Genomic DNA, 27,586 nt, shown 5'->3' with positions numbered 1-27,586 from the left:
TGTGTGAATGTGAAACGGGCGTTAGATGCTGTCGAATCAAAACAACGTGGGACTACAGTGATTGGATGTCGTGCAGGCAGCGCGCGCGCTCTCTGCATGCATACAGGTGGTGCACATTTTTTTCACAGATGCAGATAAACTGAGAGCGGCGCGGCCATGTGGACATTTTTTCCCCCAGTTTTCATGGGAAGTAGCAAGTCTTCTCGAGTCAAAAGGCGCAAGTCCAAGTGAAGTCACGAGTCATTGATGTTAAAGTCCAAGTCGAGTTGCAAGTCTTTGTACATTTTGTCGAGTCGAGTCTGAAGTCATCAAATTCATGACTCGAGTCTGACTCGAGTCCAAGTCACATGACTCGAGTCCACACCTCTGGAGAGCACCCCGTCAAGTGAGGTTGAACCAACTGGCTTCACGGTGTATCGAATGGATCGAGACTCGGATATCACGGCAAAGTCACGCGGTGGTGGAGTTTGTTTTCTTTTTAGGGACAACTGATGTAGACAAGTGGTGGTAAGAGAATCTCTCTGTACTCCTGATATCGAACTACTGAGTGTATCACTTAGACCTTTCTATCTTCCTCGGGAGTTCCCACAGCTGTTTTTTACTGTGGTTTATATACATCCGCTAGCAAACTCAGCTAAAGTCTCTGATGTGTTATATCAACTTTCACAAAGACTTGATACTATGTCTCTGTCACGGTTCATGGGTTCACTGTCTCGCCCTCGCTGTCTGTCAGTGTTGTGTGTATTAGTGTTGTGGGCGTGTCTCGTTATCCCGGCTGATCAGCACCAGCTGATCGTTGTGAGGCTTCACTGGACCATTGAGCACCCGTCACTCCTGTTTCCGCTGGTTTCCCTCGAGTGGTTCGCCTTCCCGGATCTCTCGCTTCCTGTCTGGATTCTGTCTGGATTTATCTGCCCATTGCATCCCTGCGTTGCCAGTGCCTTATCTACTCTGTTCATCAACGCTGACCAGCTTCACTGCTTTTCCTGTTTATAATAAATATTGCTGTTTTCTCGCAGTTGGATTCTACTCTCGTTCTTTCTATACAGAGTGTGACAGAACGATCTGACCGTGACATGGATCCAGCGAAAGCAGTTGAGCTTCAGGAATTTCTTTCAAACAACGTCGTTCGGATGGATCGTCAAGAGGAACGGATGGCTGCTACTGGTCGGGCTGTACAGGCGCTGGTAATGCAGGTGTCTGAGCTCACCACTCATTTACAACAACTGAGGGCTACCACTGCGCCACCCCCGCCGCCGGTTCCCCGCGAGCCATCTAACATCGTCAACCAGCCCGAGCCGCGCATCCCCACCCCCGAGAGATATTCTGGTGAGCCTAGTCTCTGTAGAGCATTTTTGACTAAATGTTCCATCTTTTTCTCTCTTCAACCAGTGACCTTCGCCACAGAACAGTCTAGAGTGGCACTGGTAATGACTTTGTTGTCAGGACGCGCGGCTCTGTGGGGAACGGCGGTGTGGGAGAAACAATATCCCTGCTGTTCCTCGTTCCAAGCACTCGGCGAGGAGATGAGTCGGGTATTTGATTGCGCGGTTACGGGCCGGGAGGCTGCCCGTAAATTCACCGATCTCCGCCAGAACAACAAGTCAGTATCCTACTATTCCATCGAGTCCCGGACCCTGGCAGCCGAGTGCAAATGGAACGAGGAGGCGCAGTGGGACATTTTCCTGCATGGGTTGGCTGACCGTGTTCAAAAGGAGATTTAATACGTTGGAGTTACCAAGGAGTCTCAACGAACTAATCGGATTGGCGCTGCGCGTGGATGCGCGTCTTCAACAACGAGAGAGTCGATCACACCAGACCCTGATTCCATAATTTCCTGAGTATTCCAGTATCAGAGGTGGGAACACGGTCAGCCCCCCGATCGATCAAGAACCCATGCAGGTTGGTCGAGCTCGGCTATCCCGGGAGGAGAGGGACCGTCGGAGGACAAGAGGACTTTGCCTTTACTGTGGCACGGCTGGACACTTTCTCATTGACTGTCCAGTAAAAGACCAAGCCCGACAGTAGAACGGAGGTTACTCATCAGCAACTCTCCTCCCGGTAAGACTGAATGGGCAGACCAGTTCCACATCTGCCAGGCATTGGTGGACTCAGGAACTGAGGGTAACCTCATAGACTGTTCTTTGGTCGAACATCTTCATATTCCGGTCACTTCACTTGAGCACAAGATTTCAGTCAACGCCATTAACAGACAGGTACTCCCAGGCATCACTCAGTCTACATGTGTTCTCACTCCTACCACCTCTGGAAACCATACCGAAAAGACTTCTTTCCTCATCACCAGTTCACCATTCGCACCAGTGGTATTGGGACATCCGTGGTTGGTTCAACACCAACCCAGGGTGGAATGGGGTCAGAATACAGTTTCTGCCTGGAGTGACCGTTGTTATGCCTCTTGTCTTGTGTCTGCCTGTCCGTCTGTTTCTTGTTCTGTGTTGCAGGAGGAGCCAGTGAATCTGTCTAATGTGCCACCTGAGTATCTCGACCTGAAGGAAGTGTTCAGTAAGTCCCGGGTTGCTTCTCTTCCTCCGCATCGTCCCTACGCCTGTGCTATAGATTTATTGCCAGGTACGTCTCCGCCTAAGGGCAAGTTATACTCGCTCTCTGTTCCTGAGAGGGAGGTCATGGAGAAATATATTTCTGATTCTCTGGCTGCCGGGATCATCCGTCCTTCTTCGTCTCCCGCTGGCGCGGGGTTCTTTTTCGTGGGGAAGAAGGATGGCTCCCTGCGACCGTGTATTGACTACCGAGGGCTGAACAACATCACTGTAAAGAATACCTATCCTTTGCCGTTGATGTCTTCAGCCTTCGAGTGGTTGCAGGGAGCGTCTCTTTTCACGAAATTGGACCTACTGCCTACCATTTGGTCCGCATAAGAAGGGGGGATGAGTGGAAAACGGCTTTCAATAACCCCAGGGGACACTTTGAATAATTGGTTACAGCGGGGGAAATAAGTATTGAACACGTCATCATTTTTCTCAGTAAATATATTTCCAAAGGTGCTATTGACATGAAATGTTCACCAGATGTTGGTAACAACCCAAGTAAGCCATACATACAAAGAAACAAACAAAAATAAGTTCAGAAATTAAGTTATGTGTAATAATGTGAAATGACACAGGGAAAAAGTATTGAACACATGAAGAAAGGGAGGCGCAAAAAGGCATGGAAAGCCAAGACAACTGCTGAAAACTTACAGTAATTAAAAAGCAATCCAGCCCCCTGTCAGTGGAAATTAATAACAGCTGGTTCAGTCCCAAGTTATGGCCTACAAAAAGGTCTCATTGCCAAGGTGTCACACAAGACACATCTCATGATGGGTAAAAGCGAAGAGCTGTCTCAAGACCTTCGCAACCTAATTGTTGCAAAACATAATGATGGCATTGGTTATAGGCGCCATTCTAAGCTTCTGAATGGTCCAGTGAGCACTTTTGGGGCCATAATACGGAAGTGGAAAGACAATCATTTCACCATAAATTTGCCTCGACCAGTGCTCCACGCAAGATTTCTGATAGAGGAGTGAAAAGAATAATCAGAAGATTGCGTTTCTGTTTTGTTCCTGTAGCTGATGTGCACATCTTCAACGCCCTGATCGCAGCGGCCCCAGAAGTGCAAGAGAAATACAATGAGAAATGGGAGCTGATAGTGGTACGTCACTTGAGATTTTGTTGCAAAGCCACTTTCTTTTTTGTGTTATTTTATGTTTATTTTGATCATTCATATGAGTACAATCATATACTATATTTCAGTTTACATGTAGCGCTCAATGCAATCACAAAGTGTCTTTACAAATACAACTATGTACAATTACCTAATGTGTTTTAAATATAAATTGAACTCCAGATTTGTTCAATTGTTTCAAAGTATAACATTTTACAAAAAAAAAAAAAGAAAAAAGACAAAATTAATAAGGGGAAAAAAAAGAATAAAATAAAAAGGTAACCATGTACATCCAGGAAGAGAGAACATGTGTCTTAGTTCAATTCCATCCTCAACAACCTCAAATGACTTATTATTATAATCTCAAATTATTTATGAGAATTATTATTACACGCACATTCGAACATACATTATTAACATATACATTATATGTTAATCTTCATCTATTTATGTATAGCAGCACAATCTGACCATCCTTCTGATACATATTCAACCCATTTCCTCCATTTGTCCAGGAAAACATCGTCAATCTCTTTAAATTAACAAAAAAAGTGATCTTTTCCATCATATAACTCTCTCTATGGTCACATCTACCCAGTCATCTAATGTTGGTCTCTCTTGTTTTAACCATTTGTGTGTGATTCATACTGAATACCGGTGTTTATTTTTGTTACAGAGTTTTTATATGATTGTATCTGAAGGGAACTGACGGTCTTTAGAAAGTTTCGATGTTACTTTCATTTAAAGGGATACTCCACTTTTTTGGGAAATAGGCTCATTTTACAACTCCCCCAGAGTTAAACAGTTGAGTCTTACCGTTTTCGAATCCATTCAGCCGATCTCCATGTCTGGCGGTACCACTTTTAGCATAGCTTAGCATAGATCATTGAATCGGACAGGACCATTAGCATCTGTCTAAAAAAAAATGACCAAAGAGTTTCGATATTTTTCCTATTTAAAACTTGACTCTTCTGTAGTTACATCGTGTACTAAGACCGACGGAAAATGTAAAGTTGCGATTTTCTAGGCTGATATGGCTAGGAACTATACTCTCATTCCTGCGTAATAATCAAGAAACTTTGCTGCCGTACCATGAGTGCAGCAGGCGTAATGATATGACGATACACGATGTAACTACAGAAGAGTCAAGTTTTAAATAGGAAAAACATTTTTTTGAGAGAGATGCTAATGGTCTTGTCCGATTCAATGATCTATGCTAAGCTATGCTAAAAGTGGTACCGGATTGAAAATGGTAAAACTCAACTGTTTAACTCTGGGGGAGTTGGAAAATGAGCCTATTTCCAAAAAAAGTGGAGTATCCCTTTAATCTTTCCATATAAAGCCGCTCCTACAGCGCCTCCTGCTGGACCTCTTTTAAACAGCCTTGCAAACCTGTATTAATACCAGTGTGATTTCTTAATGGGGCGTTCTAAGCCAATCTACTGCAGTATTTCCTCTCTCACTCAGTACAAAATGTGTTTAACACCCAGTCATGCTTGAAGAAATAATAAATACCGTCATATATACCGTGAAGCCGATATCATTTTGAAAAATACTGTGATGTAAATTTTTGGTCACACCGCCCAGCACTAGCCCATCAGCAAAGCCAGCTTGTGCATCACTGTGTGTGTGTGTGTGTTTTGCAGGATCTTCTGAAGCAGATGGCGGAGCAGAAGGTCAAGCCGAACCTCCTGATGTTTAACGCTGTCCTGAAGGCTTTGAGACGCTGTGGCGCTTTGGGAAAATCTCAGGCTTTTCCTGTGATCAGCGAGATGAAGGCTCTCAACATCGGTCCGATGAGTGATACTCGTTTATTCATGCTTTACAGAAATGAAGTGGTGTATGCTTATTTATTTTGGTGTGTAATTGATTCTTTTTCTTCTGATTTCAGACCCCAGTCTAGCCTCTTACAGTCACGTGCTCAGCATATTTTATAAAATAGGTCATTTGATGTCTTACAATAACAATTCTCTCAATTCTTTATATAAAAATATGCATACATGTACATAGGAACACATGATCATGCATTTCCCATCATGCTTTGCTCTGCAGGGGCCCCAGTTCAGGGCCAAAAAGACATTCTGCAAGAAGTGATGTACAAGGTGTCGGGGAAGAGCTTCACCCCTCAGGACCCTGATGATGGTATCTGCTTATCACAGTGGGGGTTTGCTGAGCAGGGCCTGTCCTAATACACACACTGGTGCTCTTTGCGCTTGAACACTTGTCTGTTTACATGATGTATTTCCTGTATTTGGCCCAAGTGTTCGAGTGGGCGTGAAGACTGCAAGTGTCCCACATAAATGCAAGTAAAGGTTTTACAGAGCCTTATTTACACATTTTTATTTTCAATACGTCACACTTTAAAATAAACTTCTAAATGTCTGTTCAGTAACAGATGATAAAATGTAATTGTGGTGCTTCTCATTAAGTGATTAAAAAGAAGTTGCAAAAGTTTTACAAAATACAGTAGTAGAGTAGCAGAGTAGACCAATCACAACAGACTGGGTCATCTGACCAATCAGAGCAGAGTAGACCAATCACAACAGACTGGGCCATCTGACCAATCAGAGCAGAGTAGACCAATCACAACAGACTGGGCCATCTGACCAATCAGAGCAGAGTAGACCAATCACAACAGACTGGGCCATCTGACCAATCAGAGCAGAGTAGACCAATCACAACAGGCTGGGCCATCTGACCAATCACAACAGACTGGACCATCTGACCAATCAGAGCAGAGCAGACCAATCACAACAGACTGGGTCATCTGACCAATCAGAGCAGAGCAGACCAATCACAACAGACTGGGTCATTGACCAATCAGAGCAGAGTAGACCAATCACAACAGACTGGGTCATTGACCAATCAGAGCAGAGTAGACCAATCACAGCAGACTGGCCCATCTAACCAATCAGAGCAGAGTAGACCAATCACAACAGACTGGGTCATCTGACCAATCAGAGCAGAGTAGATCAATCACAACAGACTGGACCATCTGACCAATCAGAGCAGAGTAGACCAATCACAACAGACTGGACCATCTGACCAATCAGAGCAGAGTAGACCAATCACAACAGACTGGGCCATCTGACCAATCAGAGCAGACCAATCACAACAGACTGGACCATCTGACCAATCAGAGCAGAGTAGACCAATCACAACAGACTGGGTCATTGACCAATCAGAGCAGAGTAGACCAATCACAACAGACTGGGTCATTGACCAATCAGAGCAGAGTAGACCAATCACAACAGATTGGACCATCTGACCAATCAGAGCAGAGTAGACCAATCACAACAGACTGGGCCATCTGACCAATCAGAGCAGAGTAGACCAATCACAACAGACTGGGCCATCTGACCAATCAGAGCAGACCAATCACAACAGTACAACACAACAGTAAGTGCGCTTAAACATGACGGGCTTTATGGGAAACGCCACATAGTTATGAAGCGTGACCCTGTGTGTGATCTCTGTCTACAGTGTCTGGACACCAAGGACATCGAGCAGGCGTACAGGGTCCACGAGCTGCTGGGAGTCGGGGAGAACTGGAGACTTATGGGAAATGATTCAAAGCAGAACATCTACTAGTGAGTATATAACTCATTAATTCAGAGCTTTCCCTGTCAGTTCCTCCACCAAAGCCTCATCTTCATCTGCGTTAAACTCAGTCCAGCTTATTCCTGCGCGAGTTATGACTTCCGGTACGCTGTAAACAATCAGTGAGAGGCTCACTCTGTCGGCGCAATAATAGAAAAAAGTTTAAACTGGGTATAATGATGACATTATTCCACTCGCCCTTCAACCATTGAGCATTAAAAGGACATTTAAAGTGTAAAGCATCAACAAGGTGCTTCAGCAGATCATGAAGAACCCCAGAGCACGAGTCTTTCCACAGCAATAACGGCCCGGGTAAACATCACTACTGTAATATAGGCTATATGTGTGTTATATGTTGCCTTAAGCAGAAATGTTCATTAACTTCAGCATTACGTGATACTATTTCAAAGTGTTTTGACCGATAATAAATCGTGAAAACAATCCAGGAAAGAGACGTGAGAATTTGAGGAGAAAAAACGAGAGATTCTAACGTGTATTCCAGTGAATTATTAATGGGATATATCGTAAATTAAATCGGGAGAACAGACCACAGATGTGCAGGATATGTTGTAATTGTTTTGTATTTTTTAGGGGTTCAAGCATGAAATGCTGAAACCCTATTGTAATTGTAACAGTAAGGATTCGTAAAACGCATTGTGCAGGCCAAACCGTAAGGCCTAGAGACTTGAAACCTGGCCAGATGGTAGGCCTCAATTTGGGGAGAACCTATCAGAGTATGACCCCGATTGGCCCATAGGTGGCACTACAGCAACCAAAAGTACAAAATCGCTCATAACTCTTAGACCGTTTGTCCCAGAATCAAGTGTCTTACACCACTGTGATCCCTGGCTCAAGGCGGACAACATTTCTGCTATGTTGAATTTTGTCCAAAACCTACTTTTGTGAAATAGTCCCTGGTTTTTCGCCCGATCGGAACCAAACCAGTCTAGGACAATTCTCTGGACTCTCTAGATCAATAATTATCGAAAAAAAGATGAACTTTTGCATTTGGATGGCTGTAACAGGGTCATTTAGAAAAGGGGCGTGACAAAATACACTCAAAAGCCTATAAATCCTACAGGAAAACTCAGAACTTCACCAAAATTGGTGGGCATATGTGACATAACAATGTAAACAATCATGCAAAATTTCATGGAGATCGGACCATAGGTGGCGCTATAACTGTTAAAAAGCTTTGAAAACCATATATTTCCTATGGTAAATTGCCTGTATTGGCTGTAAATGGACATTTCCGTCTATTATTTCAGTGGTTACATGCTTGTAAAATAAAACTTAATGTCTTAAATGCTTATGTGCTTAAAGGCCATAAATACTTGAACCCCGATAAATGCTGCTTGCAGCTTTAATTTTCTTGACGTCTGAAAATAAATCATGAAGGAAAACTGACAGCTCATCCAGTCAGACTGACGGATCAGCTTTATTTGCAGGGCAACCTTATGATTTGAAATGATTCGTGTCAGTCTTTTTGAATGGAAGTTCCCCAAACCGGAAGTGCCACCCATAATTCAAGCGCGGTCAGCTGGTCAGGAATAAGGCGGTGTGACGTCTGACCTGCTCGTGTGTGTGTGTGTTCCAGCGCGCGCTTCTTCAGTCTGCTGTGTCTGATGGAGCAGGTGGACGTGGTGATGAAGTGGTACAGAGATCTGATTCCCTCGGTGAGTAACACACACTCATGCACTGCTTCATGTGAGCGCACACAGGATGTGACATCATTGTGATCTGGTTGCAGGTGTACTACCCCAGTTCTAACGTCATGACGGATCTACTCCGAGCGCTGGACACCGACAGCAGATTAGATCTCATCCCGCAGATATGGAGAGGTGATTGATTGACAGATTGATGTATTATGGGCCGAGCACTGAAGTGATGTCACCTACTGTAATGCTGCTGCTTGAGCCTATGGCAGCCCATAGATCCGCTTGTGGGAAAGCTGTGAAATTTGGCACATAGATAGAGGACCGTCTGAACATTAACCACAGCCAATTTGGAGTCTCTAACTCAACCCCTCTAGCGCCACCACCTGTCCAAATGTGCACTAATTTATGCTAATAACCTTTGAACCATAATTTTCCGTCATTAAAGTTTTCCTGCCATTTGGGAATTTTTTCACGAATTCGATTTTTACAGAATTGAACCAGATCATCTTCAGACCATTGTGACAAAAAGTTATGGAATTCAAGTTTATTCGTCAAACTGTTCTTGAATATCACATGAACGAATGTGATGAAGAGCACGCCAAAGCTATATCTTCACAACTTTAGTCTTCTTTAGTGCGTTCTGACCAAACATGGTGTGTGTTATGACAACCATGACTTGAGAATACCTGCTCAATTTTGGCACAGTGCCACCTAGTGGTCAGGAGAAATGAAAAATGGCAATTTTTGCTTAACTTCTGAATAGTTTGGCCAAAAATCATCATAAATCAACAGTTGACAGACAGTGGTCGGAGGAGAACACCTGAAAAACGCTAATAATGTGTTGTTGCACAGATATCAAAGCGTTGGGCCACGGGAACAGACAGAAGCTGGTGGAGGATCTGCTGGCACTGATGGCCAGAGAAACACACAGTCAGCAGGTACAACCGCATTACTAGTTCAGTTCAATTCACGTTTATTTATTTGTATAGCGCTTTTCACAATATGCAACGTTTCAAAGCAGCTTTACTGAAAGTGCATATTGTGCATAAGTCCATATTACAGTTTACACTGATCTGTTATCCGTCTTAGTAATGCATTTCAGAAATGTACATATACAAATCACAGTTAGTTAAAAATGCTTTTAAACAATTCAATAATGTGTGCAAGAAAATGCATTTAAACAGTGTAATAATTTAAGGCAGTGTAATAATGAATACATGTTTGTTAACAAATGATTATGAGAGAAAATTGTAGCATTGGTGTCAGATGATCTGCATTGGTTGATATAAGTCTGTCTTCTGCTTTTGTTGTTAAAATTCCATGCATTGTCATTGGAAGCCAGTCAATGTCAGTGTGTGTGTGTGTGTGTGTGTGTGTGTGTGTGTGTTTTAGGTGCAGGACTCATTGGCCGACTGTGCGCTGGACATTAAGAGCATGTACAGCACCGGTGACCGAGGGAAGGTCCTGATGAGCTGGACGGCCGGTTCTCTCAGTAACGTCATCTCTGTTCTGCTCGCGGCTCACAGGACATCAGCCGCCTGGTAACGTCTCCTATGGGACTCTGTGATGTGAAAAATTGAGTTTTAAACGCTCCTCAGATCTGTTCATTTCACTTCTCTTCATGCAGGGAGACACTGAAACTCTTCAAAACCCACAATAGAGTTCCCAGGTAAGAGCCCGCTCATTTTTCCCATGACTTTTCCAGGCATTTGTGATTTTGCTTCACAAGCATCAAGATTTTTATAACGTGCCAATATGAATCACTAATGTTTACTAGACGTTAATGTACCAATGTTTGTCCCGTGCACTGTAACTGAAAGGCTTTATTTCAAGTCCTGATGTGTTCAAACCAAGCAGAACCTTCCCGTCTCTCTCTTCAATCCAACACGGAAGAGACTTAACCTGCAGTTCATCCACTGGCCACTAGAGACCGGCTGCAGAAGAGACTCAATCCCATAAACCCCCATGTTAAAATGCCCAACTTTACAGCAGAAACAAACATGTTTACAGTCTGGAGCTTAAAGTGGTTTTGGTCTATAAAGCTAATTTTGCCCTTCATGAAAACTGTGAGGGGGTGAATTTTTTTAATAACTCATCCGTTTAAATTATATTAAGCCTTAAAGTTCTGCATAATTAAGGGCGTGGCCACTTGAGTGACAGGTGGATTGCTCTAATGTCACTACTAGCCGTTTGTCTGTTAGCGTCACGTCACCTCAGCTAATCCGCCTTGCTGCACATTTTCGATCATCAGGCTCCGCCCACTTTGGGCTTCAAAACATTCATGCACACTACTATGTTTATACAGTCTATGGTTCAGACTAACGTGTGTTGTGTGTGTGTGTGTGTGTGTGTGTGTGTGTGTGTGTGTGTGTGTGTGTGTGTGTGTGTCAGTGTGGATCTGCTGAACCGGTTCCTGACGTGTGTGAAGGAGAGCGGTGATGTGGATCAGGCCGTGGAGCTGGTGAAGATCTCCGCTGGCTTCTGTCTGCCCGACACACACACACTCATCCAGAGGATCCAGCAGGAGTTCCAGCTCTCAGAGCAGCACAAGTACGTCTTAAGCTGCGTAGACGCTTTAGATGAATTAGAAGATTCAAGAATGTGATTGTAATCTGGTCCTCTTGCAGGAGCATCTTGTCTGATCTGGAGATTCAGACCTTTAACAGCGATTAAATCTCGGGGTGGTGTGGATGATCACAGCGGCTGAGTATCTGTTGAAATGTTTGGCACATGCAAAATTGTAACTTGAGATAACTCAATAAAGAAAATCGATAGTTTAAAATCTTTAGCTCTTTTCCTCACTGGGCTTTTGAGTCTGGATTCTGGCTCTGAATGTATGACCTTGTGTTTTGGTCCAAACTAATCTCCAATAGTACTGATCAAACACAGGATTGCAGTTCATTGGAATTATGAAATTTCATATATAATCGACTTTATTGAAATGTTACGTAGTCCTGCTATTTTAATGTCGGTGCCAATGGGTGTGACGGAATAGGGGTAATAAGAGCATTACTTTCATACGGTGTGCAGATGAAACCTCACAGTTACAATAACTTAGGACATTAAAGAGACCTTTCTACTGAGTCTGGAAAACACCTGGAAGAAGACGCCCAGGGTTCCTGATCTCCTGCTGAACATGCCGTAGTCCTGCATCAGAACTGGACAGAGAAATAAACTGCAGCGTCCGTGACGTAAGACGCCCGAGAACGAAGGACAGATGATTGTCCTCACAGTGCCAAACCACGTGTGACCATGTTTCACAAGTTCTTGTCACTATATCACTTCTGTCATATAACAGTCTTGAGTCTCAGACCTTCTCAATGATATGCGTTTTGTCAAGATTAGAAAAAGATTTGATTATAAAATACTGCAGTAAATTGTGTAATGTGAAACATGACACCGCCCACTAGGGGGAGGAGCTTTTACTTTTTAAGGTTTACTTTTTACTAAGGTTGTACTTTTTTTTTTTTACTTTCTCAAAACCTTAAACACAAAACCAAATCTTCAAACTACATTCAGAGAAGCTCTGACTCTTGAGGCAAAAACAAACAATTGCCTCAAAACCATTTGATCTGTTCTCAAAATCAGACAATGCTTTCAGATCATACACACAGGAGTCGATATATAAACACGACAGATTATTCATTAGACACTACATAAAAAAATGGAGAACACAGAATCCAAAGCATGCAGTTACAGAAAAAAAGTATATATTGTAAGGAAGTAAACTAAATTTGCTATTGCGTAAAAAAGTATAGTAATGACAACTTGCAGTACTTTAATACATTTTATTCACCTTACTATTGTAAGTATAGTATTGTACTGAATATCACTGAATGTCTGTATATTCTGCCCTTGCATACAGTAATGCAAAAGCCAAAGCCAAAAAGGTTTTAAAAAATAAAATAAAACTCTAAATCAAAAGAGGTCAAAATCAAGGTCAATGAGAGATTCATTCTGCCTCCGCATCATCTCAGTGCGATGAGAGTGTGTGAGAATGTGTTCAGAGTTTTGCAAAAAAGAGTGCATGAGATTTGCAAAGTGTTTTAACTACCTGAACTTCTTTACAGAAAGAGTGATTTACTCAACAAACTGGTTTAGGCTATTGAGAATGGGGTTTAGTGTTTTAGCAGCTCAGAAAAACTGTACCATACATTGGGCAAATTCCAGTCGGAAGTGAGCATCCCTGCCCTACTCACTCCAAGGGGAGAACATGGCCATAAATGATTGACTTAGTTATTTAAAAGATTTTTTAAAGAGTCGTCTAAATGTAAATGTAACAAACTAACAGAATATTGTCCAGTGTGTCATGTCTGTAATACTCTATCAGCACCAAACAGAATTCCTTAAATACTGACTGTTTTCAAAAGGTTTTCCTGAACACTCTCACTATCCTCAATTGTTCGGACAAACACCTGCTATACACACTTGCAGAAATATACATGTGTCTATTGCATCATGAAGTCCCTGCATGACTAGAACTAATGGATGGCAATGAATATTGGTGCGATCAAGTCCTCCTGGGAAGTTCGTACGTACGAGGTGGGAAGTCGTGCTTATAACGGCATGTGCGTTCAAGTCACTTTCATCGGAGCAAAATGTCGGAGTACTTTCTCTTAATTAATTACACAAAAATACAGTAAGGTTCTTAAACTCTTGTTCTAGAAAATGAAGAACAAAGAAATGTGCATCAGGTGTACTTTGTATTTTTATGTTTTTAATTAATTTATGAAGCCACTGCCAACACATCGTTACATGTTGCATTGTTATATTATAATACTATCATATTCTGTGTTGGCGATTAGCTAACTGAGCTGTTAATAGAAAAGCCTGACAAAATCACAGCTAAATACCTTTACGTATTGTGTATTCCGCCATGTTAATCACTGACACGCCCCCATCGTAAAGATCGGAGCTTAGAGAAAATGGTGGCGTTCAAGTGCGTTCAACTCGTAAATACGATCTATACGAGATGACTTGAACGCACCATATGTCCTTTAGCAAAACACCTGATGAGCACTGACGCTTTTTTGATAAAGGCATTTGGAAGACATCAAGTACAGTTTATGAAGCTGAACAGAATAAACACAATGCTTTAAAAATATGGAAAAGATAAATTATTATTTTCAATATTGGTTCTGCATATATCAAAGAGATCCTGAAGAGGAGTGGGACTTCACATGAAGACTTTCAGAAACTGAGACAGAGCAAAGGGTGCACCTCGCTGGACACATCCTACACATGCCCAAACAAATATTTAATAGCAAGCTATATTCATATGAATTAGCTAAAAAAAAAAAAAAAAGATTTACATCCAAACTAGAATGTTATCAGAAGTGTAACTGATCTGATTATGACAAAATAATCGAGTATCTGATGTCATGTGACAAGTCAGATTAGCTCTTCCACTCTTGCAAACAGAGAAAGGTTATGAGGTGTGGAGAGACATCATCACAGACAGGGTCAAATATCGCGATGTGTTCAATATGAGACTTCTGCAGCGCGATTTCCTACTCATAAAATTCACGTCTGTTGTTGATGCCACAGGTTTCCCATTGAAAGCAACGGAGTTCCCAATTCGTCCATAGAGAGACGCAGAGGGGCACTTGACCACTTCAGTTTTTGACGCCTTAGGAGTGAGAATGGGTTGAGAAAAGACAGCTGCAATTAAATCCAGCACTGTTTTTTTTCATCCTGCTGCTAATGTGTGACACAGACATATCAACCGTGACTTAAGCATCTAAAGTGTTATTGTGTGTTACAGAGATGAGACATATATGCTTTTGGCAGATGCTTTTATTCAAAGTGACTTGCGTTGCATTCAAGTTGTACATTTGTTCAGTTTGTTTTATAATACCAAACTGCACTTTGCAAAGAAAGCTTTTATAGGGATGCTTATAAAGAACTGTTAGAAAGCAACATTTCAAGCACCAGTTCTTCAGTCTCACTGTGAAAAAAAAAAAATCATGGTTTAAAAGCAACTATTTACATCTATTCCACTGTCTTGGCCTTCATAGTGCACAGGAAGTGGAATTTGTGTTTGAAAGAACTGACAGCCAACAGTTACATAGTACAGGCCTGTAGTACATCCTTCAATGACACGCTGCCCTCCTGTCCTTACACAGTCAACCGTGTACACCCGGAAGCGGCGTGTACTTATGTAAAGGGTCTCCGTTGTATGTCGGCCCAACTTACTGCAGATTTGTTTTATATTTTCTTCGCTGTCCTGGATTAAGGAATATATATGACTTCGGTCACAGAGTTTGTTGTACATTATGTAGCTCAACCAAGCACTTCTATCACTGGTGTTAAATTGAGTTAAGAGAGCGTGTTTTCGCATGAATTGGCCTCTGACAGTCAGTGCTCTATCGCTCAGAGCCAGAATGAACAGGAGCGAGAGAAGAGCCTCAGATCTCATCCTGAGAAAAATGGAAGAAAAGAGCAGGTTGAGAAAGTAAAATCTAATAAGGTAGACTTACTTAGAGAAAGCATGCACACCAATTGCCTTTTCTATGACAAGCAGAGGTTTATTTTTCATGTTATATCAAGTTTACAGTCGTACAGTTTCCTTTTTTGCAACCTTTGCAACCAAGGTTGTGGTTTAAAAATAAACATTCTGACATAAACACTCAGTCAGCTACACTGTTTACTTCTGAATAATTATAGTTTGGTGCCAAAACGTGATAAATCCATTTTGATTAATTTGAGTAAAAATGTGTTTTCTTTACCAAGAAAGTGGCAAGATGAAAACCACTATTTTCTGTCTCAAACTTTCACATAGCATCTTTAGGTTATAATAACATAAAAAATTCAAATCCAGATTTTGATTTTCAAAGATTTATTATAAAAACGGATTATTTTCCCCAAAAATGCAATAAATTCATGACACTTTTTATTTTTCAAAATGCAATTAATCCATTGAATCAATATAAAAGTTATTTTTTATCATATTGAAACTGTTGAAATCAGCCATCGCTAAGAAATATCTCCTGAACTTTTTTGATGGCGATCAGCTCACAAAAACTGATTTTGCACGGGCACTTTGCACGGGCATCAGCCTATGCACAAACTGTTTGCTCAAGCATAGCGTTTTCTCAGAGTTCACTGTGTGCTTTCTACCATGCACAAATAAAAATGTCACCGAACTTTTGCTGTGTAATTGTAACAATGAGCACTCAAACACACCAAACCAACAATTAGGCTACTAAAAACACACTCAAAAACTGATTTTGCATGGGCATTTTGCACTAGTTACATAAATCAATTAAAAAGTAACCCACTTTACTCGTGTTTTAGAGATCAAGCCATAATTACAAAGAAACAAACTCAAATAATGAAAAACTGTGCATAAACAAAATAACTAGATGCATATCAATAATAAACCCATATATTAGACTTCAGTGTTTCAGTCACTTGAAGAGCATGCAGATTTACCTGTTCTGTTCTTGAGCTTGTGTAAATAACAGAGAGTCTCAGTCTGAGTTTGAGTACGGAAAGCATCAGCTGTGTCTGAGAAGCTCACTGGACTGATATTTATTAGGCTAAAAAGAGAGAGGTGTGAAAATGCATCATGTTTCTTGGAAATGCAGCGCCAACACATTTCTTAAAATGAGTGGTATCGTGTCTAATAATGATGTGGATGGTTTAAAGGCATCTGTGCACATCACACTAAACAAGATTAGCTCTTCACACTTAAACCATGTGGTTAACACTTGACGAGTGTGTTTAACTAGACAGAGTGAAAGTGCATGAGTACCAAAAAAAAAAAGCAATAGTCTTACAAAGACATTTCTTTTGGTGCATGTTTCAAGTGGTGTAGAAGTTAAAGTTAGTAACTGGAAAGTTGCAGTCTTGATCTCCTGATCATCCTCAAAACAGCAGAGGGACAGCAGACTGTTTTATGTTTTTTTTTTTAAGATCAATCACCTCAAATACCTTTTTAACTTTTGATTAGTATGCACTTAGAAATATTATAAAATACTTTTGTATTGATGCTTCAAATTCATCAACATGCTACAGGAAAATGTTTTTAGAAAATCAAGGTTTTGTGAGGTTTGATCTGAACATGATTAGAGCCAGTTTTCTTGAAGAAAACTTTGTTATTGGTGACAGTATTGAAATTAGTTCAAAATGGTGGCAAGGCGTAAAGTATTCTTAGAAATATATGGAGAGAAGAATTATGAATTTAAGGACAAGTTATTCCAAAGATAGAGACGTGCAGGGCCTGCTTCACTGCTTTATGTGAGTAAGTGCTGTTCTTTATAAAAGAAGCACTTCAGAAATAGTGGAAATTGCATTTATTAGGATTAATGGGATATTATAAAAAATAATCCAAACTATAGCCTAGCCTACATATTTTAAAGGGCACCTATTATGCAAAATTCACTTTTACATGGTGTTTGAACATAAATGTTGAACATAAACCACCCTATAATGATAAAAATCCACCCAGTGTTTTTTTTTAAATCTCCATAAATCATAAGCACTGTCTCAGAACGAGCCGTTCTCAGATTCGGGGCAATGTGACGTCACTTTGCACAGGCCCCTCCCACGACTGTTGACTGACACTGCAGTTTGAGCATAATAATAATAATTCATTACATTTATATAGCGCTTTTCTCGGCACTCAAAGCGCTTTACATGGAAGGGGGGAATCTCCTCAACCACCACCAATGTGCAGCATCCACTTGGATGATGCGACGGCAGCCATATTGCGCCAGAACGCCCACCACACACCAGCTTACTGGTGGAGAGGAGACAGTGATGAAGCCAATCAGTATATGGGGATGATTAGGAGGCCATGATGGACAGAGGCCACTGGGCAAATTTGGCCAGGATGCCGGGGTTACACCCCTACTCTTTCGAAAGACATCCTGGGATTTTTAATGACCACAGAGAGTCAGGACCTCGGTTTAACGTGTCTTCCGAAGGACATAGACCCGCCCTGAGTGAGCTGGACACACAGTCCGCCATTGTTTCCACGCTGGAGCAGCTGTAGACAGGAATGTCTCCTAAGCGATTGAGGTGTGCTGTTGTTGGATGTAAGAATGAACATATCAGTCTTCATTTACTCTCGCTGTTACTCGAGGATGGATCAGTACAACTGGTCATGATCCAGCTTACGGTCTCCGGAATTCTAATTATTGGACAAAAAACTTCCTCACGTAATAATCTAGAATACTGTCTAACACTTGATGGCTGCTCTGTCAAGTCTTCGTCGTCGGTTAGGAACCTGTGTGTGTGTGTGTGTGTGTGTGTGTGTGTGTGTGTGTGTGTGTGTGGATAGACAACAGGGATTTCCTGTTTTTCTGACTTCCTTTTCTGACCTTATACTTGCCTCAAGTTGCATTTTGGGACATACATGCATACATGTGTACATATCATACTTGCCTATTGAGAGAAGTTTATTTCAGCATCATATAAAATAAACAATAATGATAAAAATAGTATTAAAGCAAACACAGCTCTGGTATCGGAATAGTATCGGTATCGGCCGATATCCAAATTATATATATATATAATTTTTTTTTTTTTTACAGAAGTAAACTACAACCAAGTATAACAAGGTAGAGATGCGCGGTTGGCGGTTACAGCCACGGACTCCGCGGATAAACCGCGGATTGGGCGGATGACGTGACGAAAAATAATATTTCAGTTAAATTCGGGCGGGTGGCGGGCGGGTGGCGGGCGGTTGAACCAATCAAATGAAAAATATATGTATACACAAATCAACGGATGGCGGGCGGGTGCGGTTTTGAAAATTGGTCAAAAACGTTGGTGCGGCTGGATGGCGGACGGATGATGATTTTTGTGATGCGGTTGCGGATGAAATAATAGCCCATCCGCGCATCTCTATAACAAGGTATGACGTCATTGACAGGTGACTTGTTTAACTTGTTTAGTGATTGGAATTTATTCAAATCTACATATTTGTGACTAAATATATCCAAGCATCAGCATCACGCTTGTTACATTAAACCATCCAGCTGTATTAATGACATGTGATGCTAATTCTGTGTGAACCAGAGTTTCCACCAGGATTACTTCAGTATTGTGTACTTCAGTACTTATTTCCAATGAAACAGATAATTGAAAAATTAAATCTCCATCTCTCATCTCTAGTCCACAGGCGTCACTCAAAGAAACTGGAACTGGCCTGCGGATATACAACAAGCAAGCAGCTGATTCATTTTGATATCTAATTTTCACTTCTTCATTTCAGGTGGTATGTCATTCATTGCCATATGCATGTTTACTGCTAAACATTTCAGGTATTGACAACATGCTTGTTGCTATGGCTTATGTGGGTATTGGCAACATACTCGTTTAGGCCATCTAGGTAAGGGCAACATACTCGTTTAGGCCATCTAGGTAAGGGCAACATACTTGTTGCTTAAAGCTTTCTGGTATTGTTGGTAACATGCCTTGATGCCTTGGCTCACTCAGGAAAAGCATCCAGATTGCGCTGTCAGTTGGGTTGGGGGATATTGGCATATGGTTTTGTTTTGGGGGGTTATTGCTGCTCTCCCTGCTCTTATCATGCTAGGCTGCACGGATGCGCAGGGAGTTCTCGCCCAGAACGGAACCATACCGCCAATCCAAACTGTATGCTAATTGTCAATCGTATTTGACGGTAGTGGTCCTGACAGAACTAAAATAATTGGTTTAGCAGATTTTTAGCAAGATATTTATTTTATATTACAATCATTTCATTTATATTCTTTTAAAGAACAGAAGGTTTTACAACTTTAGTTAAATTAGCAAGATATTTGTTTTATATTATATATTTATTTTATAACCATTTCATTTATATTCTTTTAAAGAACTGAATGTTTTTCATCTTTAGTTAGTGTCAAATACTGTATATGTAATTATTAGAAAACCTCTGTTTCTCACTTCCACAGGGCCCCCGCAATCCCCATGCGCTCTGGAATGCGGAGGGTGGGAGGGAGTGAACTCCATGCTGATGCCTGTGACACACATCCTGATATATATAACCCACCATTATATCAAAGTTCAAATATTAATCAATGAAACCCCTTTTACTCACAAGGTCATAAATAATCCCCATTTTCATCAATGGAAACCCTTATACTCTGCCTTTATAACCGGGCCAAAGTTCAAATATTAAACAATGGAAACCCTTATACACACAAGGTCATAAATAATCCCCATTAACCAATTAATCAACAGTCATAGGTCATTTCCAAACCCCGGAGGATACAAGGTCAAAGGTGACAATGTCAGTGAGAGGGTAAGGTCACCACTAGGGCAGGTCAACACTAGGGCAAGGTAAAGGCAAGGGCAAAGGTCAACCCATCAATCAATTAGAGAGGCCATCAATCATTTTGACATAAGGTGAATCTTAATTCTACTTTTGCTGAATTCAAGAGCTTCTCACTGGATCTCGTGACCGAGAGCGATCAGAGTAAACGCCTCTGCTCTAGTGAGCTCGCACTGCGCTGTCCTTTGGACTTTGAGGTTTGAGTTTCGTTCCGCTTTTGGCGCTTAAACATTAACGAACATTTATCGAACTCTTTATATCCTTTTATTAGAAAAATTATAACGCGATAATTATCGTTATCGTTTTATCTCCCAGCCCTACCCATAATCATTTCTACAGTAGCGCCCCCAGGAATAAGGTGGATAAAGATATTGCAAAAACCTCCATGTATTAAATCTGAAATGTTTAATAATGTTACTTATCTAGATGGACAAGATGTCCAATCTACTGTAGAAACAATAAAAAAAGACAAAAAAAGTTTTGTTCACAGCTCAAAGTCTGCAAAATCAAACATGGCCTAAATGTCTTGACGCTGCGGAAGATAAAATTCACTCTTCAGACCTTTTACAACAAGTGAACATCAGGAAAAAACATGAAGAGATATTAGAAAAGAGAATGACCGTCTCACATCGCTCTCAAGGCGCAGAGCGGTAGGATGAACCACGCCAACACTGAACTGCAAGAAGGTGAAGAGGATCTTCAGCGCTTGACTAGAGTCTGAGATCTCTGAAGACAAACAGGAAGCTCGGCTCCGAAGTGAAAGACAAAGGTGTGTGCGTCCGCTTCCGTGTTTATACCCGCGCGGCGGGGCGCGTGATGCGTTTCACGCACGCTAATGTTCATTGGCTCGTTCTGTAGATACTCGAAGATGACAGGGCTGCCTGAAGTGATCCCAACTACGTCGACGTAACGTCGAACGTGAGCGACTGAAAGGCAGGGGTGGAAGTAACGAATTACAACTACTCACATTACTGTAATTGAGTAGTTTTTTCGGGTACTTCAAATCTTTGACTGCCACTTCGGTAGCCAATAAAAATATCCGATAGTAAACGGACCAATAAAAACCCTGATATTTGGACTGAAAAAAGCCACCGCAGCCGCAGGTTTTGAAGAGCTGATCATAAGTGAAGGAGGCAAGGAGCTCAGAGTGATTAATGGACTTAAAGTTTGGAGAAACAACAAATTACATAGTAGTGTTATCTACAGTGAGGAAAATAAGTATTTGAACACCCTGCTATTTTGCAAGTTCTCCCACTTAGAAATCATGGAGGGGTCTGAAATTGTCAGCGTAGGTGCATGTCCACTGTGAGAGACATAATCTTAAAAAAAAAAAATCCAGAAATCACAATGTATGATTTTTTAAACTATTTATTTTTATGATACAGCTGCAAATAAGTATTTGAACACCTGAGAAAATCAATGTTAATATTTGGTACAGTAGCCTTTGTTTGCAATTACAGAGGTCAAACGTTTCCTGTAGTTTTTCACCAGGTTTGCACACACTGCAGGAGGGATTTTGGCCCACTCCTCCACACAGATCTTCTCTAGATCAGTCAGGTTTCTGGGCTGTCGCTGAGAAACACGGAGTTTGAGCTCCCTCCAAAGATTCTCTATTGGGTTTAGGTCTGGAGACTGGCTAGGCCACGCCAGAACCTTGATATGCTTCTTACAGAGCCACTCCTTGGTTATCCTGGCTGTGTGCTTCGGGTCATTGTCATGTTGGAAGACCCAGCCTCGACCCATCTTCAATGCTCTAACTGAGCGAAGGAGGTTGTTCCCCAAAATCTCGCAATACATGGCCCCGGTCATCCTCTCCTTAATACAGTGCAGTCGCCCTGTCCCATGTGCAGAAAAACACCCCCAAAGCATGATGCTACCACCCCCATGCTTCACAGTAGGGATGGTGTTCTTGGGATGGTACTCATCATTCTTCTTCCTCCAAACACTTTTAGTGGAATTATGACCAAAAAGTTCTATTTTGGTCTCATCTGACCACATGACTTTCTCCCATGACTCCTCTGGATCATCCAAATGGTCATTGGCAAACTTAAGACGGGCCTTGACATGTGCTGGTTTAAGCAGGGGAACCTTCCGTGCCATGCATGATTTCAAACCATGACGTCTTAGTGTATTACCAACAGTAACCTTGGAAACAGTGGTCCCAGCTCTTTTCAGGTCATTGACCAGCTCCTCCCGTGTAGTTCTGGGCTGATTTCTCACCTTTCTTAGGATCATTGAGACCCCACGAGGTGAGATCTTGCATGGAGCCCCAGTCCGAGGGAGATTGACAGTCATGTTTAGCTTCTTCCATTTTCTAATGATTGCTCCAACAGTGGACCTTTTTTCACCAAGCTGCTTGGCAATTTCCCCGTAGCCCTTTCCAGCCTTGTGGAGGTGTACAATTTTGTCTCTAGTGTCTTTGGACAGCTCTTTGGTCTTGGCCATGTTAGTAGTTGGATTCTTACTGATTGTATGGGGTGGACAGGTGTCTTTATGCAGCTAACGACCTCAAACAGGTGCATCTAATTTAGGATAATAAATGGAGTGGAGGTGGACATTTTAAAGGCAGACTAACAGGTCTTTGAGGGTCAGAATTCTAGCTGATAGACAGGTGTTCAAATACTTATTTGCAGCTGTATCATACCAATAAATAGTTAAAAAATCATATATTGTGATTTCTGGATATTTTTTTTTTGATTATGTCTCTCACAGTGGACATGCACCTACGATGACAATTTCAGACCCCTCCATGATTTCCAAGTGGGAGAACTTGCAAAATAGCAGGGTGTTCAAATACTTATGTTCCTCACTGTATATTTTGATACATATCGATACTGAAATATCTGACAATACTCCATATGTTCCAACACTCATTTTCTGCAGTACACTACAGCATTTATATAGCGCTAGCTTAACTAGTGTTGACCTGATTGCCACTCGTGCGGATTGATATTAAGGTCTGTTTACTCTTTCTTATGGTAGAAAAGAAGTTCCTGAACTGAATGATATAAGAATTAGCAGGTGTTGTTGCGCCGAAATGAACCCAGATACAATTGAAATCAATGTTTAGGAAGAACTTTGACGCTCTAAAACTCATTATTAGATTCTGCGACTTTCAATAAAAGTCTCAATAACTTTTGTGGGGTCTCAATAACTCTCCCTCATGTCCTTCCAAACCAGTAAAACCCATTCATCTTTAGAACACAAATAAAGATATTTTTGATGAAATCTGAGAGCATTCTGACCCCACATAATGGGGGGTCTCCAATGTCATAACCACTTTCAGGGCCCAGAAAGATAGTACAGACATCATGTGAGCTCACCAACGCATGAGTTCTGAGCCGGCGTTCTGACGGAGAAGCCGGAAGCGCTGCACTGCGTGAATAGCATCGGAGAAGTGAAGGGAAGAGAAGAAATTGTTGAAAAAAGTTATTTTTGCGCACTAAAATTTTAAGGTTGAACCACTGTAGTAACATGGACTATTTTAATGATGTCTTTACTACCTTTCTGGGCCTTGAAACTGCTAATTACACTGCAGACTATGTGGGGTTAGAAAGCTCTCGGATTTCATAAAAAATATTTTCGTTTGTGTTCCAAAGACGAACGGGTTTTACGGGTTTGGAACGACAGGAGGGTGAGTAATTAATTGAGTGAACTAACCCTTTAACACACACTGCATATAGAAATTCAGTGTTGTCATATTTCGAATACCTCAACTGTATTGAGGTCATTTATTTTATTTGTTCTTATTTTATTACTGACTGTTTCTTTTTTGCAAATTCAATTCAGTCTGAAGTCAAGCTTCCTTGTGCTGTGTGTGTGAGCTATTGCAACAGAGTTACACAAACTCTGTAAACGTTGATGGAATTACAGATAAAAATTCAGTCTTTATTTTTTCTGCTGTACGGAGTGATTTAATGCCAAGCTTTGTTGCAATGTCCCGTGAAGACAACCAATCGCTCTTACTCCAAAGATGAGAGACTTTTATAAACTGGGCTTTCACCACAGCAGAACTGCATCGAATGAGAGTTCAAGATTTTCACAGGTATTGCAGGATTGTAAAGAAGAGGTTCCTCTTTAATCCATGATCCACTTATAATTCCCTGTTCTCGAACAATTCGTAAGACATTCCATGATTTTAGAACCTTCAGCGTCACACAGGTTTGTGTGCGCCAGGAAGGTCAGAGACATGAGTGCAAGCAATTAATACAAAGAGTCTTTATTGACGTACAAAAATAGTTAAAACAGTATATTCTTTAAAAGGGCGCTTGCTACATGTCCAACTGATGGCAATTTACCAGAAAGGTGATCACATAAGGCAGTATGAAATGGAAAACACCAACACTCTACACTCAAGGATAGGAGGAACCTCGAGAAAATCTGTAAACTTAACTCACCAAAATTAAACCAAACAACCAGACTGAGTCTACCGGCGGAAGGACCACTTAATGGCTTTTCCAAAAGCGCAATCCTACACACACACACACACACACACACACACACACACACACACCACCGTGCACTTGCATCACACACACAGGCACTCCAAAAGTGTCAGCCGCTACAGCACCACAAGGCAAGAGAAGGTCCTTCCGCCTCAGTTCCTGGGAGAAAACAGAATGAATCACTGAGTTTGGTGAAACCTAAATAACCAAAAGAAAAATCACAACCAAAATATACAATAACCAAATATCAACAACACACAAACTTAGATAACAAAAAGAACAAGTTAAACAAGATACAAAACTGTCCAACTAAAGAAAAAGAGAAAAAACAAAAAAAAACAGGGTAGAGCTGGTGCAGCACACACACACACACACACACAACTGGTTCTCGTACAACTAGCAGTCAGTCCCAGTTTACAGCATTGTCTATCACCCTAAAAGGAACCAGACGATACATATCCTGTTACTTTGTTGATGGCCCACAGCCACAGCGCAGTCGCAGCGATGCGAAGGATGGCACAAACACCGTGGTAATCAATGTTAACTCAGGGTCATACGAAGCCCAACAACTGAAGAAACGGGAGGGAGAACGTGCCGAGGACGAGAGAGAGGATCCACGCCTCACGAACGCCTTAAAGCTGCCGTCGGCAAATTTTTTTTGATCATATTCAGTGAAATCGACACTATAATCCGACAGATAACATAAATAAGGTGTTTTTAGAATTAAACCCGAGCTTCTAACTCCACCTGGAGCCTGTTATTTGTTTTGCAAAAATCCACCGCTCCCGGATCATCGGGTCCAATCAGCGCAGGGGGGTGTGAGATCTGACTGTCAATCACAGGTCGTGCACACGCCACAGATCCCCCCTCCCTCGCGCACGTTACAATATCACATGCACACGACACGCCTGAAGTTCGCCTGAAGATTGTAGGAAGCGTGATGGCGGAGAGAAAATCTACTAACAAGCTTCTAATTCCTCGGTTATTGCTATCTATGGATAGATTAGCCAGGGCAGCCTACCTCTGAGTCCATGGTGTTGATCGATGCTGAAGAGACGGACGCGTTCACAGAAAATCAGGTACACACGCACTGACGAGCAAGACCTGGATGGGAGGGTGCTCGCTGGTAGTGGGGGAGGGGCATGAGAGTTGTAAACATTAAAAATTTTGGCTAAATGACCCAATCTGCCAGACTTGCCGACTGCAGCTTTAAAGGAAGCGAAATGTTACAAATGCTTCTCTTCCCACTACAATTTTCCAACTATCTTGCATAACACGTACCGAGAGAGGATATCACCCCACATATCATTTTCACAGGCTACCGTTTACAGCCGATTTTCAAAACCACCGATTAACTGGGGTACAGGAAGCAACACAGTAACAGTGACATAGCGACCCACTATACCGCACGCCATCATAACCCTCCACTCGATACAGAGACAGATTACACACCTGAAGGGTGAGCAGTCACCTACTCTGCGCTGGTGAAATGCGCCACGGGAAAGTACGCGGTAAGCGCTATAATTCAAGGAAACGACAACACATCAGAGGTCTAAATACATGATTTAAACAAGCCGCTACTAGCACATACCTGAGGCGCTAGTCAATGACGCAAGAGGGGAGGAAAAGACGTGGCGTATCTCAGGGTACAGCCAACCAGCATTAAATAGCTCATCCTCCACCCTGATAGGACACCGCAACTGTCACTCACTTAACTAGTTCTGTCACACTGCACACCACTGACGTGTAGGCCTACACGATCATCTACAAGTTCTTCCACAACTGCTGCAGTGCCATTTACACTACTACAACTCGGCTTTTCATTATCAACATGGTTTAAGTTACTCACTAACCCTAACGCTCTCACTCTCCTCCAGTCCACTGTCCTGACTCGTCTCAGCCACCGGAGCGCCGTCCAAGCCTGACTTTTCCTCTGCTGGTTTCTGCTTCAACTCCACATCTTTGTGCACCCTTTAATTCACACCTGGTCACAATAAGGAAGCTGAAAGAGTTTACTTAACCCTCAGACGGTCTTCGTTTCGGAGTCACATCCTGGGCCTTCCCGGTCAGAAGTGACCGGAGGCCTAAAAATGAAACTTCCTCCATCCTAGTAAAACCAATGCAATTTATTTTTGTTCTATAATATTTATTCTTTTTAATTTAGTATTTTGAGATAATTTTATTGAATTTATTAATATTTATGCAATATTTATGGTCTATTTTTGCCATTGAAAATAATTAAAAAATTTATATAAATATATGTATTTAAAAAAAAAAAATTTATACAGTATTTTAGTTAAATATAGAGTCTAGGCCTTCAAAAAAAAAAATGTTTGAAGCAGATTAGTACCATCTGGTGAGAGTATGGAGAGAAAGCGTAGGAGCATGGTGTAACCACTAGATCAGTTCTCTATGGAGAGGCATGTGAATTCCCCAGCTGTTTATGGACACATTTACTTTTTTTTTTGTACAGAATTTGTAACAAAAAATGCAATTCATTCAATTATAACACTTTTTGTAAAATAATATTAAGTTTTTTTATTTTTTTTATTTTTTTTTATTTTTTTTTCAATTTCCCATTCATTTTCTATGGGGGTCATTTTTGACCGAAGACCACAAGTGTGACTATTTTTTTTACGACCACTTAGCATGCTCGAATCATGACCTCAATTTTTTTGTGCGTGCACATACCTAATGCCATACAAGTCACCAAGTTTCGGAACATTCCAATGAAGCTGTGATTTTTAAAAATTCAAAACAGATTTTTTGTAATCAAAATTTATTGGTGTTTATGTGTATAAAAGTGTGTGTGTATGTGTGTGTGTGTGGGTGGGTGTGTCTTTTTTGTACTCTTGATGTTGTAGAGTGTCACCCCTTTACAGCGGTGTACTTTTTTTTAGGATTGTGGCCGATTTGTA

General features: G+C 41.4%; 1 protein-coding gene across 1 annotated transcript; it reads left to right on the top strand.

Moving 5' to 3' along the window:
• Positions 1–1,076: 1,076 nt before the first annotated feature.
• On the top strand, positions 1,077–11,721 carry LOC311303344 (small ribosomal subunit protein mS39-like; the record flags this gene model as incomplete). Its single annotated transcript, XM_084429769.1, has 16 exons — positions 1,077–1,329; positions 1,393–1,693; positions 2,006–2,216; positions 2,463–2,523; positions 3,587–3,669; positions 5,328–5,472; positions 5,573–5,623; positions 5,734–5,859; positions 7,127–7,271; positions 8,879–8,957; positions 9,032–9,122; positions 9,792–9,877; positions 10,332–10,480; positions 10,567–10,608; positions 11,331–11,489; positions 11,567–11,721. The coding sequence occupies 16 exons, from the start codon at positions 1,077–1,079 to the stop codon at positions 11,610–11,612; spliced, it is 2,028 nt and encodes a 675-aa protein (XP_084285895.1). The 3' UTR covers positions 11,613–11,721.
• Between the last annotated feature and the right edge of the window lie 15,865 nt (positions 11,722–27,586).

Source organism: Rutilus rutilus, assembly GCF_951802725.1.
Source record: "Rutilus rutilus genome assembly, chromosome: 14".
In the NCBI taxonomy this organism is placed as follows: domain Eukaryota; kingdom Metazoa; phylum Chordata; class Actinopteri; order Cypriniformes; family Leuciscidae; genus Rutilus; species Rutilus rutilus.
The sequence above is the reverse complement of the archived record's forward strand: the minus strand, read 5'-3'. Positions and strand labels throughout refer to the sequence as shown.